This window comes from Corvus hawaiiensis, chromosome 7, assembly GCF_020740725.1.
Source record: "Corvus hawaiiensis isolate bCorHaw1 chromosome 7, bCorHaw1.pri.cur, whole genome shotgun sequence".
In the NCBI taxonomy this organism is placed as follows: Eukaryota; Metazoa; Chordata; class Aves; order Passeriformes; family Corvidae; genus Corvus; species Corvus hawaiiensis.
Window position 1 is genome coordinate 33,258,559 of NC_063219.1, and position 17,952 is coordinate 33,276,510.

General features: G+C 37.4%; 1 protein-coding gene across 1 annotated transcript in view; it reads right to left on the minus strand.

The window, feature by feature from the left end:
- Window positions 1–2,416: 2,416 nt before the first annotated feature.
- The window catches only part of ACTR3 (actin related protein 3), a 29,029-nt gene continuing 13,493 nt past the window's right edge, over window positions 2,417–17,952 (minus strand). Inside the window, exons 2-12 of the mRNA XM_048309683.1 lie at window positions 16,194–16,249; window positions 12,472–12,596; window positions 11,773–11,883; window positions 10,223–10,318; window positions 9,578–9,685; window positions 7,324–7,467; window positions 6,425–6,598; window positions 5,957–6,049; window positions 5,381–5,506; window positions 3,724–3,807; window positions 2,417–3,320 (exon numbers count right to left, since the gene is read on the minus strand). Coding sequence (XP_048165640.1) covers window positions 3,225–3,320; window positions 3,724–3,807; window positions 5,381–5,506; window positions 5,957–6,049; window positions 6,425–6,598; window positions 7,324–7,467; window positions 9,578–9,685; window positions 10,223–10,318; window positions 11,773–11,883; window positions 12,472–12,596; window positions 16,194–16,249 — 1,213 coding nt within the window. The 3' untranslated portion in view covers window positions 2,417–3,224. The remainder of the gene's footprint in view (window positions 3,321–3,723; window positions 3,808–5,380; window positions 5,507–5,956; window positions 6,050–6,424; window positions 6,599–7,323; window positions 7,468–9,577; window positions 9,686–10,222; window positions 10,319–11,772; window positions 11,884–12,471; window positions 12,597–16,193; window positions 16,250–17,952) is intronic.

Genomic DNA, 17,952 nt, shown 5'->3' on the forward strand with positions numbered 1-17,952 from the left:
CAGTAGCAGCCCAGCCCAGCAGTCGCCTCCAGGCAGCTTTTCAAGTAGTAACTCATTCATCCCAACAATATCTAGCCTTTGGTACAAACATTTGCACAAAATGAAGAGATGAGCCTAAACTGACTTGGCAGAGACCTTTCATTTATTCCAAGTTCAGCTGCATGAAAATATCAGCTTTTAAGCCAATTAAACCTGGAGTCCTACCTCATCTACTGAAATAAAACCAAACTCCTGGAGAAGAGGAAAGTGACCCAAGTTCAGGCAGACTGGAACTGTTTAGGGCTCTTTGCAATTTTCTGTGCAAAACCAGCAGTGCTCCAGCTCATCCTGCAGGCAGCAGGACAGTAGAAGTGTAAGTCTCCTTCATAGAATCCTAAAATCAGTAAGTTGGAAAAGGCTGCCTCATCTTTCAGCAGATGGGGAGAGCTGCTCCCGTGTCTTTGAGATTTCATTCTTGAAGAATGCCCAGCCTTCCTGGACTCCTCTGCCCTTCAGCATTGCGCTGCTAAGGGATTCTGTCAGCCAGTCACAGGACAGACACAAAGCTACTCCTAGATATCAGTCCCATTAAATCCTCCTACATAGGTGTAAAATTGCTTTTTTCCTGTAACCTCCCCAGTAACAAGCCTTTGGAGAAGAAAAATATAATCTCCTTATATGTGTTTTTTTTTTTAAACACTTGCCTCTGCAATTAACCTTTTGGATGCTTTAAGCCCAACCCAACACAGAACAAGGGGAGATCCAAGGGTCAAGATTGCAGAGGGATTTTCTGGAAATGCCTCTGTTTCACATTGCGCAATGTGTGCTCTACACAATCTCTGGGATGACCTACCCAGAGGCTGCTCAGCCCCTCCACCACTCACCAGCAGCAGATCAGATTTGGATCTGGTGTTACAGGTGTAGAACACTGATGTGAGCCATTTCCAGCCAGTCATTCCCACTGTACAAGGCTGATTTTAGTATTATGTCTGGTGTGTTTAAATATTGATGACTCTCCATGCACTCCAAGTCATTAATAGGAGCTATTCATACTTTGTTTTAGCTCTTTTAACATACCCCAAATCAGCTGTGGCTGTGTAACTTCTCTAAAATTACATCTAGATTATAAAAAAAAAAAAAAGAAAACATACTACAAAAAACTCCCACTTACTTCATTAGATCACAGCTACAAAAAAAAAAAAAACAAAAAAACCCCAAAAAAAACCAATGGTTGTGTAAGGTTGCTATCCCTCCCCTTCTACACAAATGACAAATAGAAGCTTAAAGCAGCTTCCCTGGAGCCTCAGGAAGATGAACACAGAATTTGTGCAACACTTGAGATCTCCCCACAGCTGTGTGCGACAGGAAGAGGAATTCACTCCTTTTCTTTGCACTTGCTCACTGTTAGTTATCTATGTGTCAGAAATTTGAGTTTTTCAAGTGAATTTTAAAGACTCTTCTTTACTAGAGAGGAAAAAAACTCTTGCCTTAGCTTCAGGCCATTGCAGTGTTTTAAAAAATCCTGTCACTAGAGTATGATACTGTTGCAGAACCAGGACTGCTGGAAAAGCACAATTCAAATTAACTTTTTTATTTAATGTGTATTTGCCTATTGGTCTTTCTTACCACAGGAATCAGTGTACAGTTATGACTCAAACAGTGACTTACAAAAAAACTACAAAACTGTATCAGTGATAGGGAAGATGTTACTAATAGAGTTTTGTAATGAAATTGTTCAACAATTTCCTCTTTGCACCATTTTCTGTTTGATTCCAGCATGTAAACGTTTTACAATGCTTGCTTTAAAAACACTTTCCCACATTTATCCTTGTTTTGGAGTTACATTTACCAAGTTTTGAAGCTCTGGCAATTGATAAGCTTCTCTGATAAAAATCTGAGGCATCTTTGCAACTCAGAAGAAACCAGATCTCCCTCTTGTGGTCTTCTGTGCAAACAGCCTCAACTCCACCATGGGCTCAGAAGCGCCTAAGGAAGAGTTTTCTCCCATCAACTATCAACAGAAATTGTAAGCAATTCCAATCACTACATAAAGTGCTCTTCCTAGAAAGAATGAGAAAGAGATTGTTTTCACTTTATTTTTATCTATATGGTATTTTCTTGCAGAAAAACCACAGAGATTGAAAACGCAGTGCTGACTCCTGAATAGCACCACCTGCAAGAAAGTGGGGGGAAAAAAGTTACAGAACAAAGTAGATGAACAAACCCAACAGTGGAGGAGCTGTCAGGCTTCTCTAGGTAAGTGCTATCTAGCTGAACACACAAACTGCACCTCTAAAATGCTCACACTTGAGTTACACAAAGCAAATTACACCTCTACCTCACAGACCAACCTCACTCCTCAAAAGCCACAGCAGCTATGTAGGGACCCATGCTCAAAACTTCCCATGTCATGAGATTAACAAGTCTGACACCAACATAAAAAGAAATTTTGTGCCTTTATTGGAATGGTGTTAGGCTTTAAATACACCAAATTTTAATAACCTGATTATTTGGTTTAATTAGAAATGACACTACAGAACTGCAATACTGGTCCAACAGTCTTGTCTTTACTTTTTTTTTTTTTAAAGCAAGAGATAGTATGAAAATGCACCAAGTAATCAGAAAGCACTAGCAGGCATTGGTTAATCCAAGATAGTAGCTTCATAGTTCCAAAAGCACTCGCATTGTATGGAACCCAGGATTTAGACTGGTCATGATTTGCAAGAGCTAGTTGCATGACTCATGACTTTTTTTTCTTTTAATTTACTTTCAAGTTGGTCACTGGTAAATTTTTTTCCTCAAATATTACAGTTTCTTTTATTCATATTTTTCCTCAAAGTATAAAAAAGTATGAAATATAAACAAGCTCCTGTATTGCACCCATGAAGGGGTACAATGGAAGCATTAGAGAGCTGACTATCTACACACCATCAAATCCCATCAAATCTTGGATAATTCATTAATATACAAAATATCAGGGCACAGAAAGAACTAAAATCCACTTTTTTGTTTTGTTACGCACAGGTTCAAATAATCAATCTAAAGAAAAAACGTGATCATTTTGGCTTTCCACTACATCCGTATGTTGAGACACTTATTAAAATGATCCTGCTTAATTGTGTTTGGTCTTTTCCTTATTGTCAAGTCATGTTTGTTATCTTAATACCAGCCATCAGACAAACTAGTAATCAGAAAGACTCCTCCTCCTCCCCACTTCCCCATCCCTGACCCCTGCAGGGTCAGCTTTAAGACATGACTCCAAACACAGGGTTGTGACGACAGATGCTAGGGCCAATCTCTTCATAATCTTTTTTGGTATGGCATACTTGGTAGAATTCAGGCTGTAAAGGGAAGGAAAAGAACATTAGTGTATGGTATAGACACCTTATTTTAACAATAGCAACTCTTATGTAGCCAGTGCGAAAAAACAAAGATAGCACAGAAATCCTAAAATTAACTTACATCACACATGGCTAAACACCAATGCAAAGAATATATTCTGCCACAAAACTAAAATGCACTATTTAACAACTCACACAAAGCTTTAATTCAGCTTTCATTTGCTCTTCCAAGTCCTCACAGTCTAATGCAAAAAACTTCAGGGCAGGCAGGAAGGGTCTATTTACTACCTGAGGTCTATCAGAAATTCCCCAACCACATTCAATATACAACGAAGGGGTGATGAGAGCTCCAAAAGCACAGTCAGAATGGCTCAAACATGCTCAGCTTTACAGCTAAACTTACTGTGGAAGCCAGCATTGATCCTCCAAACCAGACTGCATATCTCTGCATATGGTGTGTAATGACTTGGACATCAATGGGCTTCGGCTGCAGAAAGGAGGAGAGAAAAGGAACACATTAAAAATCACTTCTGCTGGTAAAAACTAGACCTAGTTTTAAAGGAGTGTATATACCAAGCTTACTTTTCATAAATTAGTATTTTCTTAGATGCTGTGTATGTAAATTTACAATTACAGCATCAGACTTTCCCTTGTACAGTGAAGGGTAAGAAACGGCTCCTGCTTATAGAGCAACAGTTACCTGCTTTATCAGGCATAAAGAGGTACTTGCATTCACACCCATTTTTTTCACACTATGTTCTGATTAATTTATTGATGGACTATTTATTTATGCAGTTATAAGCATTGATCCATACTACCCAGACCTTTCAGAAAAAACACACTTTAGGAGGTTAATTTTTAAGTTTCACATAATTGCTCTAAAAAAGCATCAGTTGCAGATTAAAAGTTTATCCAGGATCAATAGAGTCAGTCATGCTTTTCTAAACTACAGCACTCATTCCAGTCAGCCACAACCTTCATTCCTTGTGTTAATCAAAACTAGCAGTGTATGTAACAGTTTCAGAATTTAATTTGTTTCAGCCCAACTCGCTGAAATTTGAAACAGCATCTAAAAATGTTCTGTAACACATTTGCAAAATTCCAGCCAGTGATTCTTTACCATGCCCAGCACTTTGAAGAAAAGAAGAATCACATCCAATTTCCTTACTCAGACTCTGCTTCCTTACTAAGTGGTAAAAGTCTACTAAAGAAAACAGAGACTAAATGATGTTTCTTGAGCCAGAGAACTGTGTATGACTGAAATTTCAGAGTTGCCTACCATGGCATATTATAAAGCACTGCTGGGGCTTTAAAGGATTGTTTGAGCTCACCTAGCTAGATTGCTACTAAAAAATAAATGAGGAAAATCACTTCATTTTTGCTTTAAAAGGAAAAAACCACTTTATTTTTCCTCTGCTGCTCTTTTATTTATGTAGAGACAACAGAAGAATGCAACAGTTAGGTCAGAAGTCTGAAGTGGAAAAAACACAAATTAAGGATCATGCAGTTTAGTAAAAAAACAAAGTCCCTTGTAGGATAAGATAATATGATGTAAGATAATTGAGGAGGGAAGGGACCACATCACGTCTCTGGTTTGGCCTCCTGCTCACAGCAGGGTCAGCTATGAAGTCAGAGGAAGGTATTCAGGGTTTTATCCAGCTGAACCTTAAAATCAATAATCTCCCCACATATGTAATGAGGTGCTATCAGGAGTCCCAAAGCCTTCCCTTCTCTAATCAAGGCTCACTCATTCCTCACAGGACACATGCTCCTGACCCTCCTGGTGGCTCAACAATGAGCTTGATACATCTCTTATCTTTAAGCTCAAAAGACCAAGCACAATGAATTGTAACCGATCAATAAACACCAAGCACAAAGACAGCTGGAGTGGCCAACTGCTGGTATGTGATCAGTGTAAAGGATGAATCTCTGAAAAGCCTCTATAGGAACTTCAAATAAGATAAAGACATTTCAACAAAGACCACGATCATTGCAAGATGTTATTTGTACATTTTCCAGGTAACAGAGGCTTGTTAACTGCATGAGCTGCACAAACCAACCTTCAGTCTGCCACCACTAAGTTCTTCACTAAGTTTCAGTCTGGCATCAACAGTCCTTTTCAAGTCTCGCTGTAAACGGCGACCGAAGTCCCTGAACATGGTTGAGCCTCCAGAGAGGACAATATTCTGTTTTGAACAACAAAATTGGTTAACCACATCTGAAAATGAAGGTCTCCAGTTTTCTGCAGTTCCTAAATTTTAAATATCTAAACACAGTTTTTAAAGCTGCAGTTAGCAGGTATGCTTTTACTGTAAGATTTAAAATATCTAACACAAATATGACACAACATGAATTCACAAAGAGTTTGTCATTAAAATTGGCTGTGCTTTAAAATCTATTTATGTCTTATTACATCTCACCACTTTCACTCAGTTTTTCATTTCCCTAATGAAAAAACACATTCTGAAAACATCTACGTGAACAACAAAGCCTTCTGCATATTGGATTCATTTCTAGAAAAATGGTTAATTTTGCTCATTTGGTTTTGGTTTTTAAGAGTTTCAAATATGTACTTTGATAAAAATCACAATTCTTCTAAAACCAGTATATATAAAAAAGACATTCTAGCTACTGACCTTATATAGAGGACGTCTAACATCAATGGGACAATTCTGAATAACTTCATCTACTACTTCTGAGATTGGTTGTGTAAAGTCAGGATTAGCAAACTGCAATCAAGGATAAAATCAAGACAAGTCAATGTGGAGGACCATGTATTGCAAAGGAAAAGTGGTAAAGAGGAAACAAGGTAAGAACCATTCTATAATTCTAGAGATGGCATGAAAACTAACAATGCAAACAGCTGGCAAATATTTTTTCTGCCATTTATAAGTACTTTATGTATCAACCAGAATTTTTATAAAAATTAGTAGCAATCAAGAATCAAATCATGCTGGCTTGCAACAATAGCTGGTATCTATTTATAAATAAGGAGAAATGTAAGTCAGGATAACCACTTCCTTACAATTTTGCAAATAGGATTTCTCTGCTATCATCTAAAATGCATCTAAAACAGGAAGTACAGACAATTCAAATCTACTTACCTCAGGATGGAAGAAAATCTCTGGCCCCAGGAATCTCTCATAACCAACATCAATGGTAAATTCTTTCTTTGAGATAGCATTAATTCCAGTATATTGTTTAATCCACTTTGTACCATCTGTGTCATACTTGTTAAATTCTTTTACTAAGTCAGGGCAAACATAACTAAAGCGCTCCTGAAAATTGAATGGATACAGTTAGAACCATCCAAAGTATAGAAATTTCAAAAAGTGTAGTAATTTAAACTTTTAAGAGTAAGTATTAAACTGGCAGATAAAGAACAGGCCTCAAAACAGCTGAACTGACATTTACTGTACACAGGTAGATAATGGCTCTGCTACTACAGATCATTTCTGTGCAGCACTGAAAGCTCTTGCTGAGCTAAATTACTTTTCTTCTGCTTTTCCTCTAAACTTTGATGATTGTGAGAAATTAATTCTGAAGTACATTGAAGAACTGCCAGAGAAACAAAATTTAAGTGTACTTTAGACTGAATGTCTTTCAGAATAGCTTTGTTCTCTAATGTGTACTACAAAAAAGAACACATTAATATTCAGAAAGAATATAGAGCAATTACAGCTCTTTATATGACACATTCAACCAATAGTTCTTCCTACAGAACATTACAATAATAACAGGACAATAACAACAACAATAATGATAATGGAGGGGAAGAGAAAGGGGAGACAACAGGTGAAGAGTGAAGTTCCAGGCCAGACTGAGTATAACCCAACTGTAAACCTTGGGTTTAAGCTACTTCATATTATTATATTATTTAGACATTTTTATATTACTTAGAGCACCATTAGTCAGAGTACAATTATTTTCAGATATTCTTGCACTTTAAAACCATATATCAAGTTGTGATACAAAATCTTCACATCTGCAACATTCACATTACCTTCACTGCTTTAGCTGTTTCCAAGGATTGTTCAGGAGGAATTCCTACTTCTCTCTCCCTCAGCAACTGCTGAATGAAGTACGTGATATCTCTCCCAGCAATTGGAATGTGTTTGATACAGCTGCCAATCACATATCCTTCAGCCTGTAAACAAAATTAATGGGCACAAAGATACTGATAAGAACCACTTTCAACAAAGCTCAGGAGGGAGAGAGAAAGACATGGAGTCTAAACTCCTATCCACTACCTCTGATTCTGAGGCTGAAGCCCTTTAAGACTGGCTCATTTAATTACCACAAATCCAATTCTTCACAGTATAGCCTTACTTTACACTTTGCATTGGTTTATAATTCTTACAAGGTTAGAAGGAACAGAAAGGTCACTAGTACATAAGGCAGACAAATCACTATACTCACTATTCCTTGGCCTTTATTTTCTCTTCAAAATGAGGTTACTCTTACCAAAAAGGTCAAGGAACCTTGTTTCATGAAATATTATTTTAGAATAACTGATGTGGCCCTGCAGTCACAGCCACTGACGTAAGACGTTACAATTCCACATGAACCAAAATTAATTTTCTGAAAGCAGGGAGAAAATGCATCATTTCAGCACATGAATTGAGACTGCTTAGAACATCAGACTTGCCCATCCTCACCCATCAACCTACCCTTGCAAGTCACACTCATCCTGGGGACCAGTATCAATGCATTAAAAATATCTGGTCTAAACAAAGAAACCAAGTGTGCAAGGTTGGCCTTCCACCCTACCAGACCTGCTAAATCCAAACAGAATCCAGATATCACACTCATAAAATGCTTAAATTTTCCTATATTCACACATCTTACATTCATACAAAAATGTCTTACTAACATGAAAATAATGTCATAAAAAAAATCTACCGCTATTGTTAACTTCACTACTGAAATAAGCATTTGTTAATTCCTTTTTATCTGTTTTATTATAGAAGTGGTGGAACATTGTTGACAATTTGTTCAACATGTTTAAAAATTTCAGAAATCAAATAAATGGCATTCTGCAAAAGAGGTGAATGCGTCAAATGATATAGAATACCTACTCTTATTTCAATTTAAAAAAAACCAAACCCACAAATCAGGAAAAGTTCCACTTTTTTAAACAGCAATTTGCACTACTAAGTACAATTTAAAAGTTTACCTATAGAAGGTCTGAGGTGTCAGTTGTTCCCTAAGTCTTATTAAAAGTATGTTATCTCAGATGAACAGTCTGAACAAAGATTTAGCCACTATATTCCACCAAAATTAGTAAGAAATTGCTACATGGCAGTGAACATTTGACCACCACCAATGCTACTGTTTTTAAAAAATTAATGTTACTGTGGCATGATAAAGCTTTGTATAGATTTTTGTCTTAAAAACTGTAATCTAACTTCATTTTGAAAATACAAATGTATCTGGTACACAGACATGAATTTAACTCCCCCAGGAAATATAGGCAGAGAAAACTGTTCTCAGCCACTTGAAATGAAGAACACTATTAAATATTCCAATTACAAAATTTTGAATATGTAGCTTTCTGAAAGGAAATCCATACCTGCAGTAAAACCAATAATTTGACATTAAAGAAACTGCAGCCCTAAGTGCTCATTATTTAATAAAACATCACACAATCATCCAAGTTTTTGCTTTAGCAACCTGATGTATTGGAACAGATATTCAACACTAACCAACCTCGGGGCTGTTTTTTTCCAGTCAAGCAGTTTGGGGTTTTTTTCTGCTATATAAACCTCCCTGCTTGTATGGCTGAAGCACTACTAAACACTGGGAACAGATGGAGAAAAACTCTCAAAAACACTACATCTGCTCTCAAATACTTCGTATTATTTCTACTTTTTATATAAATGGACTGAGCTAAATGAAAATGAAAAGTCAAACTTTTTCTACTGACTACTGGAAAGAGCCTATTCACTCTTACCAACAAACCAAATTGGAAATGTGCTAAAGGAATTTTGCCCATCACTTAGCATGGCCTTGGCAACTCACCTTTTAAGGTAACTGACTAAAAGACAATTAGCCCTGCCAAGCTCAGGGTTACAGCAGTTCTTCAAGACTTCTGCACTACAAAATGAACCAAACTCACACCCACAGCCCTGGGAATTATCTGAAGTTTTTGAAAACTCCTATCTCTGCTTCAGTCTGTGTAGGTGTACACTTCAGAGAACTCAGAGGACAAATTGTTCTCCATTGAAGGTGTTTGTGCAGCTTTGAGGCACACTTACCACAGGAATAACGTGAGTGACACCATCTCCACTGTCTATAACTGTACCAGTCAGCGTTCGCTCTCCTACTTGTCTCGACGTCCAAGATGCAGCTAAGGCAAGGACAGCCTTGGGAAAAGCCACACACCAAAATCAAATACTAGTAAAACAGCTGCATTGCAGACCCCACTTTCCACCAGCCCTCCCAAGGACACTCAGACTGACACCCCCATAGTAATTTACAGCATGGAAACTGATTTAATAGTATTACATATGTCTACACAACAGCTTAAAAAAAAGAGGCTGCACAAATGTAACTTTTGACTCTTGCCTGACGTTTTTTTCAGCCACGCTCAAACATCATTTTTTGTTACTTCATACTGAAAGGGATGCAGTTCTTGGATTAATACAATTACTATGATGTGGTGTGGTTTTTTTATTTACTTCTGATGCAACAGATATTATACTTTACTGCTCAGAAGCCTTCTATGGAGGTAACAGAGGAACAGTATCCAGTGACTACCCACTGAAACAGGCAGTGCTGGAACTGCCAACCAGAAGGACCTAAAATATTCCAAACATCACTTACACAACTTTTCACAGTGAAACTAGTTTTAGCCCAAGGAGAAATACTGCAGCTGTGACTTTCAACAGCTGTGCCCTTACCTGAACAGCAATATATAGCCCTGGAACGTTGAAAGACTCAAACATGATTTCAGCAGTATATTCTCTATTTTCTGGAGTATTTAATGGAGGCTCAGTCTGTGAGACAAAAAAAACCAAATCCCATGAGTTTTACTTACATTGAAACTGAACATTTGACTTTAAAAAAAAAAAATGAACAACTACCAAATCCTAAGTTTTGGAAGATGAGTCATTCAACAACAATAGCATGTAAAAATAGTAATGTACAAAGGGTGCTTTTAAGAATTTATGCAAATTGCATTAAAAGAAAAAAACAGAAGTGCAATAAAAACTACAGTAGTTACTGCTTTAAGCATTTACACGGAAGGCCCCCTTTGTGGGTTGGTTAGCTCATTACAACTTTTGATTTCACTTGAAAGAATCAAGGACTATCAAAATATGTCAAAGGATGCAGTTTAGCACATTTAAAGAATGACATTTTTCAGATTTCTCAGTGAAAAGAGCCGCTTTCCTTCAGAAGGCAGCCACTCTAACACAAGATATGCTCAGCTGTAGGAATGTACTCAAGTGAGAGAAGCTGAACAACATAAAACATACCATAATAGTGTGCTATAGCTTTCATTGAACAATCAAACATACTCAAGGCTCTACTCTGAAGGAGCATTTTGGATAGTACTACAGAATATCTGAGAGGAAAAAAAATATCACTTTTCCATTGCAGCAACTGGGTAACAGGAGGGGATAAAGAGGAGGGAGTCAGACTCTTCACAAAGGTGTTGGAACAAGGGGCCAGGGACACAAACTGCAATGTGGGAAATCCTAAGCAGGTATTAGGGGGGGGAAAAGGTAACGTAAAGGGGGTCAAATATTGGAAAATGGGACCAGGGTTGTTATGGCGTCTTGATCCTTGGAGATATTCACAGATTGTATGGACACAGCCTTGAGCAACTGGACCTAATTACTGCTTCAAAGATGAAGGCATTTGAACAGGTATGGCCAACACCTCTCATTCCAAACTTGGATCTATAAATATCACACTAAACAAAATTGCCTATTTCAATGGCCTTAAATAAAATACTAAGGAATAGCAAATGCTTCAGAATAACATTGAGCTTAATTTAGATCTAATCAGCCCAAGTATGACAATCAACCCTTCCAGTTTCACAGAAAATAAAAGACAGACATTTACTCTCTAGATACTTCATCCAGATGGCAGTACTGTAAAAACAAAATAATTGCAATTATGTAAAGTCAAAACACAAGTATTTTTTTTGTCTTAAACATATAAACTTGAGATTATTGAATTCAGTGGAGAAGTAAAAGAAAAAGGTCATGAATCAGACAATTTGGAGGGAAATGAGAAGAGAACAGAAAAATGTTTGCTGTTCAGACACAATAACATTTTTAGAAAATTGAAGAACCTGGATGGCTTAAGGCAAGTCAAGAAAGCTGCAAGCAATTTATTTACTTTAGTTTTCAAAAGATGCATATTTATATTTAAGAATTTACATAAATCAGCACATTGTTATTCATCATACAGAATTTCTTAAGCAGGGCATAAATTTACCTACCAAAAGAAAATAATGGTCCTCAGGTTCTGCCCTTAGATACTTAAAGATTACTTGCTCCATAAACCTCTCCATCAAGTCCCAGTCTTCAACTATACCATGGCGGATAGGCCACTGTTGGAGAAAAACATCAAATTATAATTGGAAAGAAAAGGAAAAAAAAAAGAAACAAAAAACCCCAAAACCAAACAAAAAATCTGCTTTCAGCTGCAGTAAAAGTATATGATCTACACAGGCAAGAAACCCTGCTTTAAGCCTCCCCTATTCCCATGTGACACCTATTCAAAATTCTGATTCCAACCATGAGTAGCAGAGACAACACATTGCATTTTTCTCAGTACAGCAGATTGGTGGCACTGGGATAAACCAGAAGTTCCCCCAGCCCAGTGCCCCACTCTGATGCTGCTGACAGAAGTTGCCAAGGAACAAGAGAATGTGGCATTTCTGCTTCACACCCTCCCAGCCTCACTTATGAGGAAATATATATATATATATATATACACACACAATAAATATATATTCACAGTGCTTTGCAAATTCCCACGGGCTCCCCAAGGTCAACAAAACTAATACCAAAGCTTATTTTAGAATGAATAAATAAGATTTAAGTTACCCAAAAAGCATTCTTAATATTATATTTACTGTACACGTGATGCTTGCTAAACAGTATTGAACAATTATTTTTTAAATTTCTCTTAATACCTTGGTTGCATAAGTTGGTTTTTCTATTGCTTCGTCCCCAATAAAGAAGTCTAAATCATCCACACCTTTCAAAACCCTCCTTTGTGCTTGATCGACCACTTTTGCTGACTCTTTGATAGCAATACCTTCAACAGAGAACACAAACATTATTGTAGGTCACATATCCTGCACTGAAAAAAGCAAACCTACACTGATAAAAGATAATACTGTAATCACAGTCATCCTTTGTTTCAAGCATAACTCAGAAAAGCTACACAGAACAACAGATAATTTGACTTCCAGTCACGGGTAAGCATGGTAAGGACTTAAAAAGTTAACGCAGTAACAGGCTTAAATACAAATTTAATTGTTAGACACTCAACATGCAATCAGGAAAATAAAATATAAAAAGAATCACTAAAATAAGATATCCCTACAGAGCTCAGATTTTATTCAACAAATGAGCTAATTTTCCACACACTCCAATAGTAACAATAACAATTTTTATTATTAGTGCTATTCTTTTAAAAAGAATCTCTCCCCAGGTACCAGCACTACAGCACCAGCAATATCTGCTGTATTTTTTCAAATCTTAAACACAATCCTTCACCCAGATGAGGAAATTCATATATACAAGCAGCATTAATATCAGCCTCGACTGTTCTAAGGTTGTCCTCCAAAAGCTTTTTCAATGGCAGAAATATTTTTACAGTTCTCACCTTCAGCAAGAAGTTATGTTTGCTCACAACTAAGATTAAAAAAAACTTAAGAAAACAGCTGCAGTCTCAAGCCCAGCAGCCAGGGCAGCACAGCTACAGGACCTGGAAATCAGCAGCTTGCTAATGGGTAAAGCACCCCGAGCTCATTGATCCTCCCCATCCTCCTCCCTCCCCTTCCCACACAGAGCAACACAAGCAGAGCCAGAGAAACCAAGAAGTTGAATATTGTGAAAGACTGAACAGGATGAAACAGAAGTCATTATTCTGAGCTCTTCAGGAAGAAAACTGAATCATACTGCAACTTCTGTAGCTGCTTACAGGAGAGCAGAGAGGAAGCAGAAGGCCGGAGGAAGCCAAATAGGGAGTAGATGGGAAGCAGAACCTAAAATCACAGGGAAGGAAATGTCGCAAGGCAGGTGCTTGCTGCAAGTCAAGAGAAGAGTCTTGACAAATATTTTCAGGTCATTGTTACAGAGCTTCCACACCTGGGGAAATTTTTTTGTGTGTTCTCTTCAAGAACTTTCAGGTAAAATCCATCACTTGCCTCAGGATCACATCAACTTTCAAGCCCAACTAGTTTCACCCTGTTACGAGCCTAAAACAAGATGAGAGCTCTCAAATATTTTTCTGCCCTCGAGGCCAGCTTGTTCAGCCCTGCGTTTGAAAGGCAGAAATTAGGAGCAGACAACCTGAACCAAGAATCATATCCTGAAAATACAAACAAGAAAATAAATCTTGCTGAAACCTCAGCTGCAGTGCCTGAGGATGGGCAGCACTCCAGCAGTACCCAGAGCAGTTGCCTTTGGTTTGCTTGGCACAAGAATTAAGAGCTTTTAGGGGAAGAAAAAAAAAAAAAAAAAAGAAGAACATCCTTGCATTGAAGCAATTTTTGTGCTGAAACACTATTCAAGCCAGTTTTTTCTTTTAGAAGTAAAGCAAAGGCCAACAGGTATCGCAGATTAACTGAAATAATGAAAAATCAAGGGAACTACTGGGTAATGGAAAGAAGGTGACTCCCATTTTAACATACAACAGGAAAAACCTGATTAAGTGAATAAAAATCAAGCAAAATTAATCATCTAAAATCTAAAGGCAGCCAGGGAAGAAAGCAGTGAGCCCAAGCCTCATCAAAAAATTGGCCCAATATATTCTCATTTACTTCACTTTTCATGCAAGCATTTATCATCTCTACAGAAGCATATTCAGAATTAAATCAAGAACACATCATAAGGAGATAAAAATTTGTTAAGAGCAGTAGTGAATAAGATAAGCTGCAAGTGAACAAGGCACAAGGAATGCTGCTCAGACCTGTTTAACAGCAAACATTAATTTTAGAGAATCAACCTGATAAAATGCAGCTGCCACTACTGGAAGTCAAAGGAGAAACCAAACCATTTTTCCACTGGGAATAATATTAAGGAACTTATAGACACCAAAGAGCTTTTTGTAACATTTTACTTTGAAACTAGGTACTGCTGTACTCTATTTTTGTTTCTCTAATGTGGATTAACCCAGTGCTACTTTATTTCATTCGAGGCAGAGGATTAACACAAACTCAGGCAGTTACTGGAATTATCTAGCTTGGATTGCAGTACAAATGAGAAAAATGTCTTTTTTATTGAGAAAATTGCAGTCAAGGGCCATTTCAGCTGTAGGAGCATCTACACTGAGCATCCTTTTTTTCAACACCCCACACTATATCAAAAGGCTGTCAAAAAATCTCATTTCCCCTCCTTCTCTTCTACTTTAATAGCATCCCTGTTGGATAAATTTCTCTGCTTAATGATCTGACAAGTCATTCCATTCCCAGTGTTTAAAGTGTCATGATATTTCTTCTTTTTTGGAACAAGAAAGTGATCTTCAAATTAAATAAACCAAATCTAAAGATGCAGAAAAAGTATGTATGTAAAGTCTGTTTATCTGAAATTAAATAACCACTTGCCCACTTATAATTTAACAACTGCTATGAAGTTTAAATAGCAATGTAAGGGCTTTTCCAATATTTAGAAACTTTTTATATCTAATGTTAGACTAGCTTTTGTGTGAAAAGCAAAACTGTACTGTTTTACGTGACACTGAAGTAAACTTAATGAAGTTAATTTGAAAAACCAAGTAATTAAGAAATATCTATCTGAAGCCAAAACAGAAGATACAGAAAGGATTCTCTTAATGCATTCCTTGTTCTCATACAAGTGACTTAGCCTCACCTTTCCACAAAAATTACTTTCTGAAGTATGTTTCTTAGAAATATTAACACTATTAACAGAGCCTGAACTACCAAGTTCTATTTTACAGTCACTGTGCTGAAGCAGTATTAGCTCCAGCCCTCTTCCTGTTGTATTTGCAAGGAAAACTGGGTGTGCTAATTATTCCTTTTCACCAGGATGTAATCCGTGATTACTTTGGCACAGATGAACAATGACGAACTGCCAAGTGGTGAACGAGGTCAAAAGGTGAAGCATTTCTAAAGGAAGCTGAGTGAGTTCCACTCTCTGGATTAGGAATGTATCTCTTCAAGTGGGAGAAAGAGTTCAGAAGACAGGGAGCAAATAAATAAGCTATTCTACATGGGGGAAAAAACTGACATTTTTTCTTGTTGTATTTGCAAAGCACAGTAAATTAACATAGCTGTAATACTGACAACTACCAGGCAAATAGAACATTTTAAACCCTAGAGATATTAAACCATACAGTTTTATTTCTCTTTTCCTATTATAGTCAACTCAGAGTTTTACGAGAAAAATCACTAAACGGCAAAGAACCTCCAAAAAAGTAAATGTAGCCATGCTACTGGATTTTTACATTATTTCAATGTCCAACAAATTAGCCTAACTATTACTATCCTTTTGTAATGAATGTATCTTTCTAAACTGAGTATCCGTAGCAAAACAGAAAAGCCACATTATTACTCTGTGTCACCTCTCAGAGGTCAAGTCACTCTTTTTAATGTGTTTTTTTTTACATGCCATGTTACAGAAACTCCAAGAGTAACTTCAGCATCGATACACACTAACAAATACTTACATGAAGGGATAATGAACTGTGGTTCAGTATTACCCGCATATCCAAGTTTTGTATACCTGTTGAGGCAAAAAAAAAAAAAAAAAAATCAGTTGTAATATTTAATACCACAAATAACAAAGACACCTCCCCTTTTTAATGAACAGACCACTCGTCACATATAACAAGGACACCACGCTGACTTTTCTTTAAAGATGAACAAACTAAAAAGGACTAAGGCAAACTAAGAATTGCTCTCTTTTAAAGTGTAAGACAATGCTTCCTGCCACAGATCAAGAATCACTGCTAACTTCTACTCTAATAGCATTTTACTACGGAACACGAAGTACGTCATTCAATCTATCAATATTTAGGAGTATAACTTTGTCAGAGCAGTTCTTCCCTGCTCAGCAGGTAGCATTTCTATAGAAATATTTTCATGTAATTAATGTTAGTGGTAGAAGTGTTTTTGCAATTCCTAACTGTAGGGGGGAAAAGCTGCCCTGCCCATGGACTGCCAGCTGGGCTGGCCATCCTCATGTCACAAGCAGCTGATAATGACAAGCTGTGGCAAAAGACATCTCATTTCACAAATGGAAAACAGTGTCAAAATGTGTCTAATAAGAGTAAAGAAAACAAGAGGAAATTAACTATGTGCCTCCACTCAGACTCCAGACTGTGCTATATATATTATCTTTGTTATCATTATGCATGAAAACGGAAGAAATTAACCAAGCATTCATGAAAAGTAACTACAAAACTCAAGGTACCAAAACCAGCTGCTAGAAATGTTGTCACCAAAGCAGCACAGGAAAATTCTAAACCATGCAGACCAAAAAGCCTTGCTCTAACTCAAGAGTTAGAGCCTACCCACATGTTTTTAACAAACACAGACGTGACAAAGTTCTCATTTTCTTTGTACAGTCAGGCAGCTGCACTAAATTATCATCAGCAAAAGCATGAATGCTGTAGTAGCACCTCTACAGCTTTCAGCACTCTTGATGTAAACCTGGAAGATCTTAGGAGGTGTAAGGCAGCAGTAACTTTACCAAACCATAAATTCACAGCAGTAACTCAGCAAGAGGCTGGGTTCCCCAGGCTGGGAGAGGAGAGCTGCTGCAGTAGGTCTGGCTGCGATGCCTCTCATGCTGCAGGGAGCAGCTTGTGCACGTGCCCAGAAACACCTGCACAGCTTCTATCACCCATCAGCGCTGGGCCAAGACACAGATCCTCGGAGGGAAGGTGGGTTTCTCTCTCAATAACAACGTGGTTGGCACAGGACCTCTTCTAGCACCAAAAATACTTTGCAAGAAATGTGTTTTCAAAGCTGTAAACTCCATCTTGTGTGTAACACACTGTAACTGTTTTGAGTAGCCACACACAGAAACTTGACTTTGTACCGATCAACAGGAATGTTTACTGGAAAAGAAAACGTCACAGCCAAAAGATGATAAATAATGAAAAAAAGAAGCTAAATATCAGAAAGAATTTCACACTTCATGAAGATATCTGCATTAGGCACTGTACATGCCTCAACTAGGGACACACAACTTGGATTTTGCTCATTCAAGTTTGTTTTTAACTTTCTTCTTAAAGATCTACTTCCCAAAAGAAATATAGCAAGAATTCCACAAACTGGTGCTTCGGTAATCTATCACGCAGAGTAAAACTAATCACTGTATTTATAGTGTTTTAAGAGGCTTTTAGTGCCACAATTACTAAGTAAACCAGCAAATACTGACTCACTCCCTCTACCTTCCCCTGCAAACCACAACTGTGGCAC